The sequence below is a fragment of the Macrosteles quadrilineatus genome, unplaced genomic scaffold (genome assembly GCF_028750875.1).
Source record: "Macrosteles quadrilineatus isolate MER2022 unplaced genomic scaffold, UCM_ALF_1.0 Scaffold_5__1_contigs__length_97177068, whole genome shotgun sequence".
Classification (NCBI taxonomy): domain Eukaryota; kingdom Metazoa; phylum Arthropoda; class Insecta; order Hemiptera; family Cicadellidae; genus Macrosteles; species Macrosteles quadrilineatus.
The window spans coordinates 59,387,163-59,409,803 of record NW_026542598.1 but is presented as its reverse complement, the minus strand read 5'-3'; the positions used below and the strand labels follow the sequence as shown (position 1 = coordinate 59,409,803).

Here is a 22,641-nt window from a genome sequence, read left to right as displayed (position 1 = left end):
CATAACATATAAATTTAACATAACTGTGAACAATCCTACTTTGACAGTTCTAATTGTGTATCACAGCTTTATGTAGCTGCTTAGTTTCAATTAGCTGTTTTCATAAATGAAAAAAAAATTGATAGTGCTACACCCTGTAGCTTTTTAATGCTATTAAATACAGGGTGGCGCAGAGAAAAGGAAATTTTGAAGTCGTTGTTGGTACACCTGTAAGTCTCATAGGAATGGGAAACGGTCCCTCGGTGTCATGAAACGGTTAAATCATGACGCCAAGTAGTAACGGACATTTATGTTGTTATTAATATTATTATGTTATTGCCCATGACCTCTCGGATCGTTTTACATCGATTATTTGTATTCGACCTTCCATCTTTAGTTTCAGATCTTTGCCGATCTCACGGATATCTCCAGGTATCGATGGGGTAAAGGTTTCCCTGATCCTACTCAAAATTAACGTACAATGCCCGGTCTTCCCGGTTTCCAGGTCGGCTGGACACCCTGTAACGGAAATATAGTCATCGTCCGCCACAATTGCGAGAAAACCAAGATTATCCCATGGTCATGTGGACATCAACATCGTTTTCCACAATCGGCAAAAAAATTAAGATCATCTCCAGCGGACATCATTATTGTCTTACGAGAGCATAGCAAAATCCTATATCTCCCATGGTAACAAAAATATAATCATCATCCTCCATGAACACAATCAAATCTTGATCATCCCCCACTCTTGGAAACGTGATCATTGTCTTCCATGACCACGGAAACGTAATTGCTGTTGATCGTGGTGAAAGGGTGAACTTCGCAGACACGTTTTGCGATAGCCTTTCTTTATGTGTGAGTCCTAGGACGCTAGGTACGAGCCTGAGATTGTTTTTCACATTACTTCAGGCTCGACCTAGGGGTTGCGGCATCATCACTTAGATAACATCCATTGGTGATTAGGCGGATTTAAACCCAGAACCTCTTGGACCGAAGTCCTGCGCTCTAACCACTAGACCAGCTCACTTCCTTGCGATAGCCTTTGAAACATTTTGATCATAAAATCCCAGCTCGAGATCCATTTTCTGACTTAGTGCTCAATTCCTTGAGCTTGGAGCCTATGCACGGCTTGAATTGAAAATCGAGCCGCTCGTACACCTCTACATCTAACATATTCAAATTTGTGTTGATGAAATGAGGGAATAAAATACATAAAATACTTTATTAATAATTGATGTAAAAAGGAAAGATATTAAAACATTAACACTTCAAACTGTGAACATATTAGGACAACATAATAAAATATAATCAAGCAGCTGATATTAAAAGACACATTAAAAAGATATTTGATTATATAGCATTAAGCAAAGCAATACTATATAAAATCCTCAACATTCCCCCTTAATCAAACATCTTTTTTTATTTAATCTGAGTCTTTAAGTCCCAAGTCCGTCACAAAGTTATTAAATTTTTCACGTGACAATGATTTGGTTAAAATATCAGCCGTCATATTTTCAGTTGGCAAATACTTAATTTAAATGCACTTCTTAACCATATTCTTGACCGTTAGCAACAAGACGTGCTTTGAACTTCTCACGATCACCATCTACATTTTTCTTAGTTTTATAAACCCACTTGCGTTTAACCACATTTTCATTCTTTGGACGATCAACCAACTCCCAAACATTGTTCTTAATTAGAGAATTATACTCTTTATTCATGGTATTCATCCATTCTTCTTTGACATTGTTTTCAATTGCCTCATTGAAAGTTTGTGGTTCTGGGAAAACATCAACAGCTTGATATGAAACGAAGTCGTTCATCCATAATGGTTTTCTGCGATCACGTTCAGGTCTTTTATCTTCAATCAAAGAATTTCCTTCTTCCAAAACTTGCTGTTCTAGATAAGTATTTTCATTTACTGAAACTTCCTGTTCACTTTCACTGTTAGAATGAACAAGATATTCTTCGTTGTCAACAAATGTTATATCATTGTTTGGTTCTTCCACAAGTTCAGTTGTGCTTCTGTTTATAACAGTATATTCAACTTGTCGACTTTCATTTTTCAGGTAATCATTAACATCAGAGGTATGAGATTGGTCTTCTACAAAAACAACATCACGTGCTTTTATTATAGAATAAGGTTTCTTAGGATCAATTAGTCTGTAGCCTTTGGAATGTTCACAATATCCAACCATAATACAAGGCTTTGCTTTTGTATCAAGTTTCTTTCTGTGACATTTCGGTATATGAACATAAGCTTTACAGCCGAAAACCCGTAAGTGACTTAGATCAACCTTTGAACCAGTCCAAACTTCCTCTGGTGTTGCATTCTTTAAAGCTGCTGTAGGACTACGATTCTTCAAATAGATAGCTGTGTTTATAGCTTCTCCCCAATATCGTTTTCCTAAACCTGAATCTTGAAGTAAACATCTTGTCTTTTCAACTAGTGTTCGGTTAACACGTTCACTTACACCATTTTGCTCTGGAGTGTGGGGTATAGTGGTCTCATGAATAATGCCATTTAAACGTAGAAAATCTGCAAATTGTTTGTTAACATACTCACCCTTGCCATTATCAGTTCTCAAGCGCTTAATTTTTAAGCCAGTTTGATTTTCAACTTCCATTTTGAAGTCTTTGAACTTACTTAAAACCTCATTTTTGTGTTTAAGTAAATAACCAAAAGTTTTTCTTGAGAGATCATCGGTGAATGTTAAAAGATAAAGAGATCCACCCCAACTTTTAACTGACATAGGTCCACATAAGTCTGAATGAATTAGCTCAAGTAATGAAGTAGCTCTGATACTTTGACCTTTAGGAAAAGATTTTCTTGTTATCTTACCTTCAATACATGCGGTACAAGTATTCTCCTTTTCTGATTTTGAATAATTTACTCCATTAACTAAACCATTTCTAGTAAATCCATTCCTTTATGACTTAGATGACCTAATCTACGGTGCCACGTACCTTTGGTTGCAACTGTAAGAGCAGCTGATGAATTATCTTCTTTGAATTCATAGTGACCATTCAACTCTGTTGGCTCAATTAAGTTTAGTTTATATACACCACCGTCATTCACAGCAGAAATGTCACTATTTCCCTCTATTCGACAGTCATTTTCTGAATAAATTCTGCACGAATCTTTGTCAAAAACTACTATTTTACCTTTTTCTGTAATTTTATTTACAGACAACAAATTAGTAGCAAGTTCTGGTATGTATAAAACATCCTTAACAGTAACTTTATTAGAATTTTCTATATAAAGTTCAATATCACCAACACAATTACTTGTAAGTTTTGCATTATTGGCCACCAAAACTTCCTTCTTTTCAAACTTACCATTTTTCACCATTTGATTACTCATATGAGTTGTACAACCTGAATCAATTACCCAATCATTATGATCAACTTTGGATTCATAAGATTTTATATTTTCAGTATGGAAAACAGTTGTAAGCAATACATTGTCATTTTCTTTGTGTTTCCCAGCATAATTTGCCTTAGATCTGTGCTGAGAATTATTGCCAAGATTAGGACAGTTAGGCTTAATATGTCCAGGTTGGTTACAAAGATGACAAATAATTTTCTTGTTCTGTGGTCTAAACTTATCTTTTGAATCTTTCAACTTCTCAATTTTCTTGGCATAAGAATGTTTAGTTACCAAAGCTGATTCACTTCCAGTTGAAGTATTTTCAGACCTCCTAAAATCTTCTTGTAAGAGACGAGTTTTAACAAACTCACTTGAGACAGTTGTTTGAGTAACTTCAATACCCATAATAAGCGGTTAAAATTGCCATTGTGCTAAAATCTTCCAATTTAGTTCTAAGTAAACGTCTTAAAAGACTAAGTCTTCTAACCAAACTTTTGTTTTCAAAAGCATTCTGGAGATTATCCCAAGCTTCTTTAGCAGTGTTAGCATTCCTAACATAAGGATAACAAGTAGGCAAAACATTTAAACAAATTTTTGCAAGAGCCTTTTGATCCCTGTTTTTATCTTTGATTTCAGTATCAACAGATACACAATCCCAAAGTCCATCAATTATTAATGCCATTTTCATTGAAAACTTCCAATTGTTATAATTTGAAACACCCTCTAGACGTTCAACATTACTATTTCCTCCCATTATAATATTTGTCATACTAGACAATCCTGTATTACTTGAGGTAGGTGTAATAGTAGGAGTTGTATTAGTGTTTTCTTGTGTAGTTTCCATTTTAGGTCAAACAACATAAAAATTCAGTTCAAGAAATTAGGTAACAAAATATTGTTCATAAACCTAGAAATCTTACCAAACACAATCAGTCCAGAATTCTTCATTTTAATGTAGTTTTATAGATATTCAAAATGAATTTTATCAAAAACGTCTTCTGGGCCCATAACCTGATGAAATGAGGGAATAAAATACATAAAATACTTTATTAATAATTGATGTAAAAAGGAAAGATATTAAAACATTAACACTTCAAACTGTGAACATATTAGGACAACATAATAAAATATAATCAAGCAGCTGATATTAAAAGACACATTAAAAAGATATTTGATTATATAGCATTAAGCAAAGCAATACTATATAAAATCCTCAACATGTGTACTACTTTTGCGATAGCATCTACGGCATCCCCTAAAACAACCGCTTCCGTGGCGGTTGCCCCACCCAAGCAATGGCCCAATACACAAGATCTGGCTCATAAGCTTCAATGCAGAAACAGGAGTAAAATTTTTCTTAAGAACAAGGACCCATGAACATGTTGCCTGGGCCGTATGAGGATGAAAAAGTAGCTTAAAGATCTGACAAAAAGCTTGTTACTTACAATTTTCTTATCATCGCCTCCTTTTGCTGCGTCTCTTCTTAACAACTGGTTGAGGTGTTAGTTTGGGTGGTGAAGGCGAAGGCTGCCGGGTTTTCGACTTTGATCCTACACACAAGTCAATTATTAGCAAATAATAATTAAACTAAAAGTGAACAGCAGATATCATCATGAAAAAGCAAATTAACAACAGAAGACTCACTCTTAACTAAAATCATGAGCTTTATTGTCAGTGACATTTTTACAAGGAATAGATATAGACAAGAGAAAACCACCTCAGCTGCTCAAGCAAAATCAGATCTCTTTTTTCCGTCCTAAATTAAATACCACCCCCTCCCCGCAGCAAACCTGCAGACTTTTCACTCAAATGTTTCTATCAGGTCAGAGTTATTCCCTATTTAAATAATATCAGGTTTAACAAGGTTTGCTGCTACAAGGAGGGCAATACCTATTTTTTTAAGCTCTTCAAAATAAAATAGTTTTGATGGTCAAAAATGAGAAAAAAAACTATTTCTACAGAGTACAGGGTTAATCTCCTTTCTTTACAACATATGTACATATTCTTTAATGAATTTCCTATATAGGGAATAAGCTATTACTCATGGTAAGACCTGGACCGGGGACCGATTTACTTTTTCGTTTTGAGGTCCCCAGATGCCAAAAACACCCTCCGTTCAAATTCATTATATGTGTGTGTGTCTGTTAGCGCGGTAACTCAAGCAAAAATGATCCGACTTTGATGAAATTTGTTACAAACTTGTAAACCTATGTTTATACGAACGAGTTTATTGGAACGAGTTCGCGAACCAGCATGATCGGACTATGGAAACGTTGATTTATGGGGGATTTTATGGGTAAAAATTGGTTTTCCCCATTTTTGACACAAAAACACAAAATTGATAGCTTGTGAAAGTCTACAAGATATGTGCTCAATATGTGGTTGCCAGTTTAACTTGTCATAAATATAAATTCCTAATAACTTTGAAAAAAAAAACTTTGCATTTGAGACCAAATCATCAGTAATTACACCACCTACAGTCCTTAATGTAAATAACATTTTTTTGAGTTTTTGATCATTAAGTAAAAATGCATTTGCTTTAAACCAAGTCGCAGTGTCTTTCAAAGTTGTCTGGACAAGTAAATTGAGCTGAACAAAGTCATCAGAAATGTCTACAAAAGTGGTATCATCCCAGGCAAAGTTATAAGCCATAACAGAGACTTTGTACGAACAGAACTAGGAAGATCATGAATACTATTTAAGAGCAGCAGGGGTCTTAAAACAGATCCTTGAGGGACTCCGTATTGAACCAAGATTTCCTTGAAATGCTCACCATTAACTGAGACAGTTTGAAGTTTATTTTTAAGATAAGATTCAAAAAAGTGATTGAATTACCAGAAAACCTGTAGTAGTTAAGTATTAATAAAAGATCATCATGGTCAACACAATCAAAAGCCTTGCTCAGATTACACATAGTGACCTGAGCATAGGCTTTGTTCTCAAAAGTCATGAGCACTTCTCTTACGAGCCAATCCACGGCATCGATAGTGGATTTTCCTTTCCGAAAACCAAATTGAGAAAAATTTAGAATGTTATTAGCTTCTAAAAAATAACTAACTTGATCATACAAGACTGCCTGTGTCCATATACAAAACTGTCTGTATCCATATACAAGACTTCTGTATCCATGTACAAGACTATCTCTATACATGTACAAGACTATCTGTATCCATATACAGTCTAACCTTGATATAACGAACCTCGATATAACGAATTCCTTGATATAACGAATTTTTTTTAATCCCCTAGAACTCTCCATAAGACACAATGTATATTTTACCTCTACATAACGAACAAACCATAACAACAACCTTGATTTAACAAATTTTTTGTGATTTCGGCTAAAATAAGACACCTCAATATAACGAATTTATCATTGTCAGAACCTCTACATTGCGAATTTAACCTCTGCATAACGAATTGTCTACGTCTTTCCCTTGATATAACAAATCCCCCACCCAATTATTGTTTTGGGAAAATCTATTTCTTTATCAAATGAAATGGAAAGGTCACGTCATCGCTTGCGCTAACATTCGTCTGCTCCGTCTTACATCTCTGTCTGCTGTCGCTGCGCGCGCTATGTTGCAACTGAGAACTGATTTCATTCACTGAGGACTGATGACGACGTAATGTTTAGTAAGCTGTGATTGGGTGATATGGGATAACTATGGTGAATTGTACAATTTTTGGATAAAGAGAAACGTAAGAAAGAATATAAAAACCAAAACCAAAGAGAAAGAATAGCAACATCGTTATTTTAACATTCCTTTTACGAGTTTTTTTATTATCCTTAAGTTGGCTGTGATTATACACTTTTATAATGACTTATCTAATAATTTATTGTTTTCAATACGATTCGTTTCAACTAGCAACACCAATGCTATAGTTAATGATTATTATTGACATTCCTCTGTTGTGATAAATCAGTACTGTACTGTAAGTAGCCTACCGGCCTATCGCGAGCAGTAGCTTACAAAACTTTCTACCGTTTTGTTTTGTTCTTTACATGGTTTATGACTACGCAATACAGTGTTTGGCTAGGTTTTAGGAGGGTTAGAACAAGCTGTGATTTTAATCTTACAGTTTTTAACATGTACCAAGGTCAATGACATTGTCATGATTGCGCAATATTCATAAGATCCCTCCCATTTATTATGCCGGATAATTTAGGTTCTACTGTATAATGTAAACACTGTACTGTAAAGTATTGTAGCCTATGCTACTTTAATTATCCTGTATTTTAATGAGGTCAAATCCCGACCTATATTGACCGACGCTGGTTCTGAACCTCGACTTAGCGAAATTCCTGCAAACCTAACCTCTATATAACGAACCTCGTTTTAACAAAATCCTTGATATAACGAATATTCAGTTCGGTCCCTTCAGATTCGTTATACTGAGGTTGGACTGTACAAGGTCTATGTATAGATATGGATAGTCACGTATATGGACAAAAATAGTCTTTTAGATGAATACAGAGAGTCTTGTGTTCAGGGTGAATAGAAAGTAATAGCCTCCCCTTGGGCTATGACAGTCTTATGTATATGGACACAGATAGTCTTCTATATGGACACAGATTGTCTTGTATATGGACACAGGTAGTCTTTGACATTGCCTACCCATATGAGTTATTTACATCGACATATATGGTCTCATTTACCTAGCCATATGAATTTTTGACATCAACAAATACTGTAAAATTTCCTAGCCATATGGGCTATTTAAAAAAACTGTCATTGGGGAAAAAAGGAAAAAAACGTATCCGGATACGAAGATCCGGATCCGATTTGTTCAAGATCCAGATCCGGATCCAGTACCGACATTTTCTTGGATCTCCCTATCACTAGTATCATATTTTATAAATAAATACATAGTTTTATTTCTTTCTTACTTTTTATCTAGACTCTAGCCCAGAACCATTCTTACACATTACTTCAGGCTATACCTACAGAGTTGCGGTATTATGAAAAAAATAAAATATCCATTGGTGATTAGTGGTATTTGGACCCAGGACCTCAGGGACCGTAATGCTGCCTAAGTGCTGTGCTCAATCACTAGTAAAGTGACAGCTGGTCTATTAATTATATTTGATTTTGATAACACATGTTATGATTATTGTTTATTGCTATTATTTTAGTTTACCTAGTTACTTGAATATAGTTAGTAGTACATTTTTATTGTGAAATATTATATGGCACCGCTGCATGGTGGCAGCATTTTTAGTAACAACCGCAATGTCAGAAATTGACCGGGAATGAAACCGAAATGACGGGAATCGACAAATTGACTCTTGTAGGCCAATTGTTTTAAGAAATAACAAAAAAACATCTTAATCTGTGAGTACTCTTCATCTAGAGCCACCGGAGCCTTTTGATATGTGGGATCCTGCAAAATGGTTTCAATGGATGCGGAGATTTGAATTTATCGCTCAGCATCAGGATTATCAACGAAAGAGAACCAACAGGTAAATTCAAATTTACATTATTCATTGTCACATAAAGTATTTGTAGGCCTACATTGCAAAGCTACTACTGGTGACATTTTCAATTTAATCTTAACCTACTAATTAAATTACAGAAAATTATTGTCTAAACTTTTTTTAGAGAAATGAAAATTACATATAATAGTCCTGCTTAATTTTATAAATAGTTACTTACAATGTAAAATACTTGGTTTAAAAGATAATTTTTAGTATATTCTTCAATTTGTTTAAATGGATTTGGCTTTTAATGTTTGCAGTTAAAAACTTCATACCCATGTAACTGGGACCTTTTTCATAGATTGTTAAATTATGTATTAGGTATTGAACATTTTCTTTGTTCCTTGCGTTGTGTTGCGCGTAACTGCAGCTGTCCACAAAGATAAAAATTCTTCTGATCTTCTAACAGCAAGCATGAATATTAGAGAGAGGGAAAACTCAATAATCATGTTTTAAGATTGGCTTAAATGAGACTTGTGGCCGTAAAATGTCATATTGCAAACAATCTATATATTTAATACGCTAGGCATATTTTTGTCATAATTGTTTTGGAGCGGTGGTGCTACCAATCACCATGTCCAAGGTGTCGTTAAAAAGGTCTTGGCATGTAGTAGTTTTGCCATCAAACAAAAAAACTTTGGAATTCCATCAGGGCTCTGCCCCAGTGGCCTTCAGAGATCCTATGTTATTCTTAGGGAGAAAATGATTGTTTACATTTGAACAGATGAGTACTTTGAAATTGTCACTAATATTTGAAACAGCTGGTTATGCTAAAATTGGAGACATGTGCTATAAGGATTTATTAGATTAGTTTAAAATATTGATGTTTCACTTTTTTAAACCAGATTTTATTTGCACAAAATCAAAACATAACCAGAAAACGTTCGACATAATGGAGACTATATGACGTCGACCAGGACAGCCAATAGGAGGAGGCCGACAAACATTAACTGGTAGACGCGAACGAAATACAAATAATGCTATTTTCGTTGATAACAAAAAAAAGAAAGCACCCTTCCGTGTTGGGTTTAAGTGTGCTCTTTAACAGCCGCCTGAAGCTTTCACATTCAATTTAGAACTCTAGGATAATCGCTGCATAAGCTGTTGATTAACAAGATTGGCAGATGGGCCATTATGAACACAGTTTGTCACAGGACATGGAAAATTTCAAGGCGAATTTGTGGAGGTTTCACCTGATGGAAGAGGAAGTATGTAGATGTGGAGAAATAAAAACCACGAGTCCCGCATTTATAAAAATTATTCACTTCAGGAGACAAATAGGAGAAAACAGGAATAAGTCTTAGATAAGAGAGGTCTATAGATGAGAAAATAAAACATGATGTGTGACAAGGAAGCAATTGAGACGTTTAGAAAAGTAGCTAGGGAAATAGGAAAAAAAGAAAGAAAAGGAATGAAAACTTGCCCATGAAGGGGAGAGGAAAGGTTAGAGTGAATCTCAATCATCCCTATCGCTCAGGGCGGTATTTGGGGAAGGGAGTCGTGCTGTTAGGCTTTTGGACACATAATGTGTCTAGACGAGGATTGAAAGTGGCTGAAGCCTAAAAAGAAAGAAGATTTTCACTGGGAATTGGCCTGGCAAATAAGTTCCAGACTTAAGCCGAGGAGTTAGCTACAAAAAAGTACTGACTTGGTTGAAATTCAATATTTACCTGAGTACCTATTTCCATAATCTTTGAGTCAAATCTTTTTAGGTCATCAGAAATTATGACTGTTATTCGTTTTAAAATAACACCTGTTATACTTAGCAATTGCTCGAATTCGAGCAACAGGTACACTAGTTTTTTTTTAATTGAATATTTTTCTTCAATCAGCCAATTGACAAACCGTATAGCTCAATTCCATATTTCACTATGAAATAGAAATAGGCTAAAAAACATTAATCTAGTTTACAAATCAGTTTCAACTTTCAACACAAGCCTTTAGAAACTCACGTCTATTGGACTTTCTCCTGATAAAAGAATATTTAAGAACAGGTGAAAAACAAATTTAATGACTACTTCTCAGTTCATAAAAACCTGTTTCATGAACGAAAAAGGTTTCTCCAAAGACCTCGTTCTCTTTGGAGAGGATAAAATGAGTCTGTTGACAGCTAAAAAATTATCTTTTAAATTGGCTGATAAATTTGAATAGTTGTTTGACAAATCCAACTTCAATACAGATATGTTGATACTGAAATTAGTTTCAGGTTTATCAAACAGGACATAATCGACAAAATTGCAGCTTCAGAAAGATCTTAGGTTAGAAACCATAACAAGTATTCCGCAATCTGTCGCCATTGAAGAACAGCAGGATGCAATTTAACAAGCAAAAGCGGGATCCGAGGATGCAGAGGATCATAATGGAGTTATGAAGGTTGCAAGGAATAAAAATAAAGCACAACAACCTTTATTCAAGTAACTAGGTAATTTTTTTCAATAAGGTTTAGTTGAATTTATTTTGCCAAGAAAAATCCCTCAAAACTGTAAAGCGCTTTGGTCACAAGAAATATTTTTAACTTCTTTTTAGTGAATTTCCCAAGTATGGAATAATTTCCCATAGGGAATAAGCTATTACCGTAGTACTCATAGTAAGACCTGGACTTGGTACTTATTTACTTTTTCGTTTTGAGGTCCCTAGAGGCCAAAAACACCATCCGTTCAAATTCATATATATTTAGGCTATATATGTGTCCGGTAGCACGATAACTCGAGCAAAAAGGATCCAATTTTGATGAAATTTGGTTCTTACATTCATTTGAACGAGTTCGCGAACCAGCATGATCGGACTATGGGAACGGGGGTTTATGGGGGGTTTTATGGGGTAAAAATAGGGTTTTCCCATTTTTGACCCTAAAAACACAAAATTTCACAATTTCTTTCCAAACCATTTTGTAGAGCTTAAAAAACAAATAATTTTTTTGTACACTGAAGCATTATTGTGCGCCTAATGGTTACAGAGAAAATTCCAAAAATTCTAAATTTAAAATCCCCATGTTATTCTTAAAGAGAAAATGAAAACTGTTGTAGTTTGCTTGTTTATGAACCTATTTTGATCGTATTTGGAAAATACATCCATTTCTTACTAAACTAACATTTTACAAAAAACACTTTTTTACCCTCCCTGTTGCAGCAAACCTAAGTACTCGTTAAACTAATTCTATTTAAATAGGGAATAAATGTGATATTTTTAAGCAGGCATTTTAGTGTAAATCCAATCAGGCTAATTGAATTTCGCTTAGTCTGCAGATTTGCTGCGCAGGCGTATTTTTGTAAACTTTGTACAGTTTCAATTCCCCATGCATAGAATAAGTAAAGAAACTATTATAACCTCAACTAACTGTTAAAAATCTTTTCAAAAGGGTGGGGTTTCTTTTATAAAAGTTTTTATTTTGACCAATTTTATGACAATTATTTAAAATATCTAGTTTCCCGGTTGTATGCAAAACTCAAAGATTTTTTCTTGGTTATTAAAATTCAAGTGCAATTCCTAGTTTTCCTGGTTTCCAGGTTGCCTAAAAATCCTGTTAAAAATTTTTCCCTACTGGTACAGGGTGCGGCAGAAAGAACTCCCCTATTAGGAAAGCTAATAAAAACAAAACCAAGTAAGATATGACATTTTTATTGCTATTAACCAAAAACACACATTATGCCATTTTAATTAATATAAAATTATAGTGCTTTAAATAAAATGTCGTTTTAATAATCGATAATTTAAAATTATCGTGTTTTGAATAAAATGTCATTTAAATGGTGGCCTCCAGTGTTAACACATTGGTTCAATCGTTCCGCCCTCAAAGTTTAGAAGCCCTCAAGGAAAGAATAAGGCATGAAGTTGCAGCCATCTCACCCGACATGACCCGAAAGGCAATGGACAACTACCGGGAACGTTTGAACCAATGTGTTAACACTGGAGGCCGCCATTTAAATGACATTTTATTTAAAACACGATAATTTTAAATTATCGATTATTAAAACAATATTTTATTTAAAGCACTATAATTTTATATTTTTTAAAATGGCATAATGTGTGTTTTTGGTGAATAGCAATAAAAATGTCATATCTTACTTGGTTTTGTTTTTATTAGCTTTCCTAATAGGGGAGTTCTTTCTGCCGCACCCTTTACAATAAAAAGCATTTACAAAACCTAAAGTCATGACGAATGCAAGTAGAATTAAGATTCAAGAAAATGTATAGTAAGAAACTTACTGGAAGATGACACAGTTTTGGTTTTGCTCCGTCTTGTTGTTTTAATTTCATCGTCATCTGATTTGTCCTCATGGGTGGTTTGCCTTTCCAGGTTAAATAAAGGCTCATCATCTGAACCAGGCAACTCCTCGATGGTAGTAGTTGCTACTTTCTTCTTCCCATGACGACTGGAGGAATATCGACTGGAGCTGCGTTTGCCTGAAAGAGAATAATATGAATTTAAATAAAACAAAAAATTCTGACCCTTAAGACATATTGTAATAAGTGAACTTTTGTAAAATAAGGGTTATAATTAACAGAATTGAACAGATAGGCTACACAAGCCTAATAAATTCACGATTCGTAATTGGCAAACCGATTCAAAACAAATATGTAAAAGTTGATAAGAGTTGCTTTTCTAACGCTTTATCATTTATTGTTTTCAAGTTTAAAAAATGAATCAATGAAAGAGGATTAGTAACCAATAAATAAAAACTGAATGTTTGAAAAAATAGTAAAAGTCAAAAGTGTAAAGTTGTTCTAAAAACAAAAAAGTGTACAAACATCAATAAATTTAATGTGTCTGTTATTTTTATAAACTTACATGACTATAAAAAAATCTGAAGTGAAAATATGCTGCAATATTTACCTTTATGAGATATCCGCAGTGAGTTCTCTAACATATTATTTTTAAAATAAAATTTGGCTTTTCTTTAACAGTGTTACTTAGAGATTAACTTTATTAGACTTTAGCATTGAAAACAATAAGTTCTTGAGCAATTATATCAATTTTCAGTATAAGGCAATGTTATCACAACTCTCAAAATGTATAAATTAATAATAACAAACTAAAACGTGACTTTCTTTATATAACAATTACATTTAGAATTACGAGTATTTAAACTGGGTAATTCAACTTATGCTTCATTCTACAAATTCAATACTTAAATAGCTCCTCTTCTTGTAGTTCTTCATTGAAAGCCACCACACATCATGAATTTATAACTCATACAGAGAAGATTGTCAGAAGGACGTGGAGATCTCTTATGTTGTCTTCGGCGAGTTGTCTTGGATTCATTTTTAAATGTAAATTGATTATACAGCCAAAGTTTTAAAAATTGTAATTTTCTAAATTTCCAATTATTTGAGGAGTTTTGTGTTTTTGAGCTTTTTGACTAAAAACCATTTTTATGAATTTTTATTATATTCAAAAACAAAAATATCTGGTGAAGGCATAGTTATAGTTATGACAAATTTTAAGATCGTTCAAAATTATTAGCATAGTGTTGAGCTTTGGAAAGTTTGGTTCAATATTTAATAATGATCGATATATAAGAAAATGTAATGCCTTGTTCAACATGTTTAGAGTTTCCTATTGAAATGGTGCTAAAATAATTAATTTTAAATAAACAGTATTATCCTTTGTGAATCCTCTTGTGTGTCCAACAACTGAGAAAGCCTATGTATTGAAAACCATATCACACCGCAAACCATGAATAATAATTAATAATTAATGAATAATGAATAATAATAAGCATATAGTTGCCAGTTATAATTAAGATGTGTCAAAAGAAAAAGTAAGTAATGAATCCTCTCAAACAGGGGGTTTCATTCATGTTCAATGATCATAGTCTTCAATTTCTTTCAAATTGAATCCAACAATTTATCCAGTTTTCTTGCATATGATGACTTCCTGATGACCTCCTTGGTGTATTGGGCTGCATTATGACATTTTCACACCATATTTCAACATCTTGTGTTTTATTATGTTAAATACATTAGTATATCTTTGGATGTTTAAAAAGTTAAAGTTACACAACTGACTAGCTTTTAAAGAGGCGTATTTGAAAAGTTAATGCTACTAAGAAGTACTTTTTTTTAATTGTGTTGAATCAAAATTATTCGTCCTTTAAAACTTCAAGTATGTACACTTTTCAATTCAAGAAAAATATTACCATTTATAATTTTAAAATAAATTTTTTTAAATTTGTTTTGTAATTTTGGATGAAAAGGGAAGTTGAAGGTAAGTTGCAGCTTTGAAATACTGTACATAGTGCACAATTTGACCTCTACTTCAGACTCCCATGTTCATGGTAACTTGTTATCACCACTTTGACTTTGTTTTTCATTCCTCTTGAAGTGCAAGCAATTTAATTTCAACATTTCTTAATAACATAAGTTCAACCATTTACAAGCTGCTTATAGGAAGGCACGTGATTAGAAATTGCAGCTAGAATCAAATCAACATCTTAATTTTAGTCAGTCAACAATTACGTATTGTAAGTTTAAAAAATTATTAATCTTATGATGCATCTGCTATTTCAGTCTTATTTTTAAAGAAATAAAAAACTATCTAAACAAACGTTAAATAAGACTTAATGGTTATCAGGTAACAAATGTAACTGTTTGGAACTAGTAAATAAATACTAATTATGTAAGCCTTCCTCCAGTTTCTTTAATTTTTTTAACCTTTTCTTTTCTTTCCTTTCGTGTTTTCGTTTCTTCCTACTACACTTTCTTTGACTTTTAGGAATGTGTTCACTCGGTAAGTCTGATTCTACTACCGACTCACCATACTCTGAAGGGAACTCACTAAGTACACAATATCTACCATCTATTGCCTTGATTTTAACAGGTGAAAACCTGTTATAACCTACAATAGCACTAGGGCTGGAAGATTTTGTGATGTCAGTCATCAAGAGAGAATTAGCAAAACCGGTTTCAAGTTTCTCTTTACAACTTTTTGACTCAGTACTTTTGCTTGAACAATCAAATTTGTCATTTTGACAGGCCTGTTCTGTGTTGGAGTATTTTTCAATTGTAAAAGCTTTCCTTTTTTTAGGAGGGAGACTTGCATACTCCTTTTTCTTTTCAGAACATTTAACAGATTCTGGTTTGTCAATCGTTGGAACAGTTATTTGAAGTTGATTACTTTCATCCTTGTCCTTTTTTCTTTTAATTGTTGTTCCAATTTTATCTTCTAAATTAAGACTCTCAGAGGATGGCAAAGTATCTCCAATAGATTTTAACATACTTTCATCTCGGTCATTACAATACAAAATCTTAGAAACCATGTCTTTAATATCTGTTAGGCCTATGTTTATTTTGTTTTTTTTGTCCACACACTCAACTATTCTTTCTTTTCGCAATTTAACAATTTTCTTATGGTTCCTTTTTATCTTACGAAGCAATCTCTCACAAGACCTACAATGACATCTATCTGAGTAGTCTGGGTAACATTCAATGCATAGATCCTTCAGAGGGTCCGGAACAGGGTTTGTTTCTAAAATATTTTCAGCTTTTTTATAAAAGGTTTCCTGGTTCACTTGGTGCTTTATATAATTTTGATATTCTTTATCTGTAGTGTTGTGTGATTTCTCATCAAAGATAATTAACATACCTGGAGGACGAATTTTATCTTCGGAAACATCACAAACTTGATCATTTGCAGTTAACACTTCTCCTCTTGATAAAGGAATAGTTAGCTCCTTCATCTGACTGAGTTTTGGATCCTCTTGGTTTAACGTTTTTTCCTTCTTGTCTTGAGGATGAGGGTCTACATCCCGAGGGCTGGGTGGGGTAGATTCCAAGGCTTCTTGCTGTAGCCTTGTCGACTCTAATGAGGTGTCCAGAGGACTTTGTTGCAAAGAATCACTTGAGGGAGTCAATGCATCGAAATCTTCGTCGTTCTCTGATTTTGACTCTTCCGTTTGCTCACGGAAAGCTGGTAGTTTACCGCCACCAGCAAACCTCCTGCGATCTTGATATCGACTATCATCATCCGATCCATCGTCAACTGGGGTTGGATCAGATAATAATCTTTGAAGGAACATATCATTGCAGGCATAGCTGTCCTGTCTTCGTGAGAAAGGTACATAACTTTCGGTTGACGGTGTAATGGAATATAAAAACTGATTATCAGGGGACCCAGATACATTTTCTTTAGTTTTGATAACATTGGAGTCATTAAGAACAGTGCTGTCAATAACTATTTGTCGACGATCGTCTTTCATTATTGATTCTTCATTCACTACAATTTCAGCATTACAAAAAGATGTAGAACCTTTAGTAATGCCAATCACACTTAAAATGTCATTTTGTACCATTTTACTGTCTGTGTCAAGAAACAGAAAAGAACATCCCGAATCTTGTTCAATGTCTGATCCAATTACGACTTCTTCAGCAACAAAGTTTTCAACAATTGTGGTATCTTCTAGATTTGAACTGACTGTTGTAGATGGTATAGCTTCAATATATTCTACTTTATCATCAGTTTCACAACTTTCTTCCCCTGCTTTTGTCACAGTGGGTTCTTGCCCGCTAGGCTCTGCCATTGAGATGGTGGGGTTTCGGGGTGCTCTTACTGGGCTAACTTCTGTGAAATTTTTTACGCTGTCAGTTATTTCTCGACATTGTTCTGGTTCTACAGTGGCACAGGGTTTGGGTTGCTTCATTTCAGGACTGTTGATAAAAGACACCAAAGAATCTTCAGATTTTACACACGAAACAATTGGATTATCTTCTTTTGTAGATACAGAAGTTATGGGAATTGTTAAATCATTTCTAATAAAATCCATAACTGCATCCTTGCCAGAAAAATTTTTCATAAGGGTATTATTGTTTGGTTTTGTAACTTTACGCTTCTTTAATGAAGTTTTCAATACACCATTAGTAGGTCTATCTTTTAGAGTCTTCTTAGGTTTTTCATTTCCTTTGGTCCTCTTTAAATCGACAATAATATCCTCGTCTTCTTTTGTTTCGATAATATCCATAGGAATTAGTAAGGAATCAAAACAGTCTTCTTCATTATCAACCAGATTGTTCCACATATCATTCATTAGATCATCATCTGGCTGCTCGTTTGAATCCTGTAACAGAAAAGGGATAAAATGTTAGCTTTGTACGAATAAAATGAAATAATTTAATGTTATTGTAATATCTATCTACTAGAGATAGTATGAAACATAACTCCGAGGAAAACAATATTCCGAATAATTCTAGTTACATCTTGTTGAGTTGTTTAAACACTTGTTAGAAATATCTAGAAGAAAAGACGGATGTTTATCTCGCCCTACTTCATAAAAGAAATATATCCCGGAAAAATCTTGGATCTCCAGCTCAAAGATTAATGGGGCGCAGAACAAGGACACTGCTCCCTAGCACAGATAAAATTCTGCAACCTAAAATAATTCAAAATGTTCACAATGAATTGAAAAATATTCGGGAAAAATCCAGACAATACAGTAACAGAACAAAAAAGAACAACTTAGAATTTGAAGAAGGAGAAAAAGTACTGTATAGAAAAGAACACAGAGACTGGCAGCCAGCTACAGTCTTAAGAAAAGGTCCGGAGCCAAGATCATACCTTATAGAAACTCCAGATGGGAATATTTATCGAAGGAACTCTTGGTTTTTGAAGAAACGATTTTATGACGTTGAAGAACCGGCAGGAGCAAGTACAGTGAAGGGAAGTAAAGCTGGAAATGGAGTTAAAGACGTAGATAGTAGAAAGTCATCATGAAGAGTAAATCCTCCCAAAAGACTTGACTTATAATTGAAAAAGGGAGATGACATATGACTATAAAATAAAGTCATATGGTTGTTAATTGTTATTATATTGTTTTTGTAAACAAACTCACTTGTAGTTCATAAAATGGAATTCTTTATCTAAAGATTTAGTTTTATTTTAAAACAATGTGATGGTTCAAATCTTTAAATTAAATAATATCTATCTATATATTAATAGGCAAGCATGTTTCATTAAAACCTTTTTTCTCAGCTTGTGTGCATCGCAGGGAAAATCTACGCAAACTGGTGGAAAGATATTTTCCTCTAGAAGTGCAGAATCCCTTCAAAAATTAAAATAGGCTCAAATATAAGCACAAAAAATGGATTTGAAATAAAAAAAATAATATGGGCTTTATGGCTTTATGACGGTGAAGAAATAATAACGAAATATAAACAGAAAATCAAAACAAATGGAAGAAATTACAATCACATGTTTTAACATTGTTTCTTCATAATATTGCCAAACGGCTATATCATTTTCCAAAATAAACTTAACACACACTTTTTATAAAAAGTTCTATATTTCGGCATTAGCCTTCTTCAGGAACAAACAAACAATAACAAATTATTACAAATTATAACAAGTTATTGTTTGTTTGTTCCTGAGGAAGGCTAATGCCGAAATATAGAACTTTTTAAAAAAAAGTGTGTGTTAAGTTTATTTTGGAAAATCACATGTTTTAATCACAGCGTGGGGTGAAAATAGAGGAGTCGGTGTTAGATAGTTAAATGTATGAGTAATTAATACATCAGCTGATTTATTATTATTAAGTTTGTTAGTAAATATTCTGCTTAGTTTTGATGTGTTTAAGAATTCAATAAAATGGTTCTTTTATATTTTGAATATCATTTAGTGTAATTCTACATTGGCGACGATGAGTAAACGAACCAAAAGAAGAAATAGTCATTTCAATGAAGAAGATAAGTATGAAACTAAAGAAGACGCATCACAATCAAAGATAGAGAAGTTCAAATGTCAAAGCTATGATGAGTCTAGTAGGTGGGATAATTATGAAGCACATTTTCTATTGTTATGCAAGGTAAAAGGATTGGGAGAAGATTCTCAGAGAGCAGAGGATGCTCGGAGGGATCTTTTGCTTGCCTATGTGGGTCCTGCACCATTAAGAAAAGTTTCAAACTTTCTGCTGCCTTTAAAAGTACATCAGGCTACGTGGGCAGAACTAGTTAATGGTTTCAGGTCAGTATACAAAGCTAGTAAAACTATATTTTCAGCTAGAATGGAATTTGAAAAAAGTATCAGAGAAAATAGTGAAAGTCTTTCAGAATTTGTAATACGTTTGAAAAATTTAGCAGATTTTTGTAAGTATGAGAACAAGTTTGATGAAAGAATAAGAGATAGATTTGCTGGAGGTATAAATTTCCCAGAGTTTGAAGTAGAAATTAGACAACGATGGCCTGATGGGGTAAAAGAAAATGGTGACAAGTTAACATCTGAAGATGTTTTTGAACTGGCCACTTCAATGGAAAGAGCTCGTCATGAGATATTCAAGAATAATGATAAAGAGCTGGAAGTATCACAAGTAAGAAGAAACAATAAGGAGTTTAAAAGAGAAGTGAAATACAATGAAAAGACAAATCATCCATGTAGTAGATGTGGAACAAAGCATGAATTTGGTAAATGTCCAGCCTCTCAACAAAAGTGTGTGAATTGTTAAAAAATAGGACATTTTGCAAAGGTATGTCGACAAAAACGAGTAAATAATTTGCATGAAAAGTCAGAAGATGAAGAATCTGAATCGGACTCACATGACATGAGGATAAACGATGTTAAAAAGGAAAGAAGACATATTTGTAAAGCACGTATTCATTTAAAGTTAAATAAGGTAGCTACAAACATGGAATTTGACTCTGGAGCTTGGGCCTCAATGATAGGTAAGCCTCTTTGGGAGAAAATTGGTTCACCAAGACTTGATAAGACTAATTCAAAATATGTGGCATATGGAAACAATATTTTAATTTTAGATATACTTGGTGAATGTTATGTCAATGTTTCAGTAGGTGATGAGACACGTAGATTAAAAGTAGCAGTAGTAAATGGAAATGAGAAACCGCTGTTTGGTTTACCATGGATATTAGCCTTTAATATGAACCTCCCTCCTGATGTTACTATTAGTAAAGTAAAATGTAAGCAGAATCATAATCAATATAAGATGGATGATGTGAGGGTTAAGGAAGTACTAAAAGAATTTGAAGATGTGTTCTCTGAAGGGCATGGGAAAATCAAGGGTTATAAAGCACGAATTCACGTTCGAGAAGATGGAAACCCTCAACATTTTTCAGCGCGCAGGGTTCCGTTTCCCTTGAAAAAACGAATTGAGAATGAACTTACAAGACTTGTAAATGAGGATATCATTGAAGAGGTAGATCCTGCTGCTACACCTATTCCCTGGGCTACCCCAACAGTTAATGTAGAGAAGAATGATGGTTCAATAAGAATTTGTGGAGATTTCCGAGTCACTTTGAATCAAAATTTGGTCCCAGAAAATGCAATTATTCCGACATTTGAGGAACTAACAAACAAAGTTGCAGGCGGACAAGAGTTTTCCAAGATAGACCTACGAGATGCACACCTACAAATGGAGGTTGCAGAAGAACACCGAAAGTATTTAGTAATAGCAACGCATAGTGGTTACTATAAATACAAACGTTTACCTTTTGGGATATCATCTAGTCCAGGTATTTTCCAAAGATATATGGAAAGACTCTTAGCTGGGATACCACAGGTTGGAGTTCTTCTGGACGATATTATAATAACTGGAAGGAATAAGAACGAGCATTTACAAAATTTGAGAGAGGTTTTGAAACGAATGAAAGAAGCTGGTATAAAAGCAAAGTCTAGTAAATGCAAATTTTTTGAAGAGTCAGTGACTTACTTGGGACATACAATCGACCGGAATGGAATACATCCTACTGAAGAAAAAATAAAAGCCATTCGAGAAGCACGGTCACCTACTAATGCCAAGGAACTCCGATCATTTTTAGGTTCTATTAACTACTATGAACGATTTATTCCGGGACTTCATTCCATTTGCAGTGATCTCCATAAGCTGACTGGGACTAAATCACAATGGAAATGGTCCGAACAAGAAGAGGGGACATTTAAAAGAGTAAAAGAAATTCTATCAAGTAAAGACACAGTAGTGCCATACGAAGAAATGAGACCATTGGTAATGGTCTGTGATGCATCAGAAAATGGATTGGGAAGTGTACTAATGCACAGATATGAAGATGGACTAGAAAGACCAATTGCTTTTGCCAGTCGTACACTATTGCCCGCTGAAAAACAATATTCAAATATCGACAGAGAAGCGCTAGCTATTATGTTTGGACTCAGGAAATTTCATCAATATGTATATGGTCGGAAGTTTACTTTAGTAACCGACCACAAACCTCTACAACGGATATTTGGAAATATGCGAGATCTCCCAAAAGTTGTAAATAGCCGTTTAGTGAGGTGGGCTCTCCAGTTGAATCAATACAACTATGACATAGAGTACAGAAAAGGAGAAGATAATGTGTGTGCTGATGTTCTATCAAGACTTCCGATTGAAGAAGATCAACCTGAGGAGGCTCACATTGGGTTTTTGAATGTTGATAAGGTTAACTCTATCATGTCTTATGACCTTTTGAAACAAAATTCATTTACAGATAAAGCAATTAAAATGGCAAAAAACTTTGTATTGAGAAATACATGGCCCCCTGTTGTTCCTGAAATGTTGAAGTCATACAAACAGAGGAAAGATGAATTGAGTGTTGAAGATGACATATTATTGTGGTTTGGAAGAATTGTAGTTCCAGAATGCATGAGAACTGATGTTCTGAAGATATTGCACACAGGACATCCTGGTATGATATCCTGATATCAGGATATCCTGGTATCCTGGTATCAATGAGGTCTGTAGCACGACACTATGTATGGTGGCCCAACATGGATAAAGATATCGAAGTTTTTATCAAGAGGTGCACATCTTGTCAAGAGAATCGAGATAATGTGGAAGAAGTACCATTATATCCTTGGAATGTACCTGATAGAGTT

General features: G+C 34.0%; 1 protein-coding gene across 2 annotated transcripts in view; it reads right to left on the bottom strand.

Annotated features, from left to right (window-relative positions):
* LOC128994127 (uncharacterized) overlaps positions 1-22,641 on the bottom strand; it is a 58,692-nt gene that overhangs the window by 2,618 nt on the left and 33,433 nt on the right. Inside the window, exons 9-11 of one of the 2 annotated variants that reach the window (XM_054418418.1) lie at positions 16,417-17,884; positions 13,038-13,235; positions 4,798-4,902 (exon numbers count right to left, since the gene is read on the bottom strand). In XM_054418418.1, coding sequence (XP_054274393.1) covers positions 4,808-4,902; positions 13,038-13,235; positions 16,417-17,884 — 1,761 coding nt within the window. In that variant the 3' untranslated portion in view covers positions 4,798-4,807. Of the gene's footprint in view, positions 1-4,797; positions 4,903-13,037; positions 13,236-13,665; positions 17,885-22,641 lie in introns of those variants that run through there. The other variant, XR_008490870.1, reaches the window with a different exon arrangement.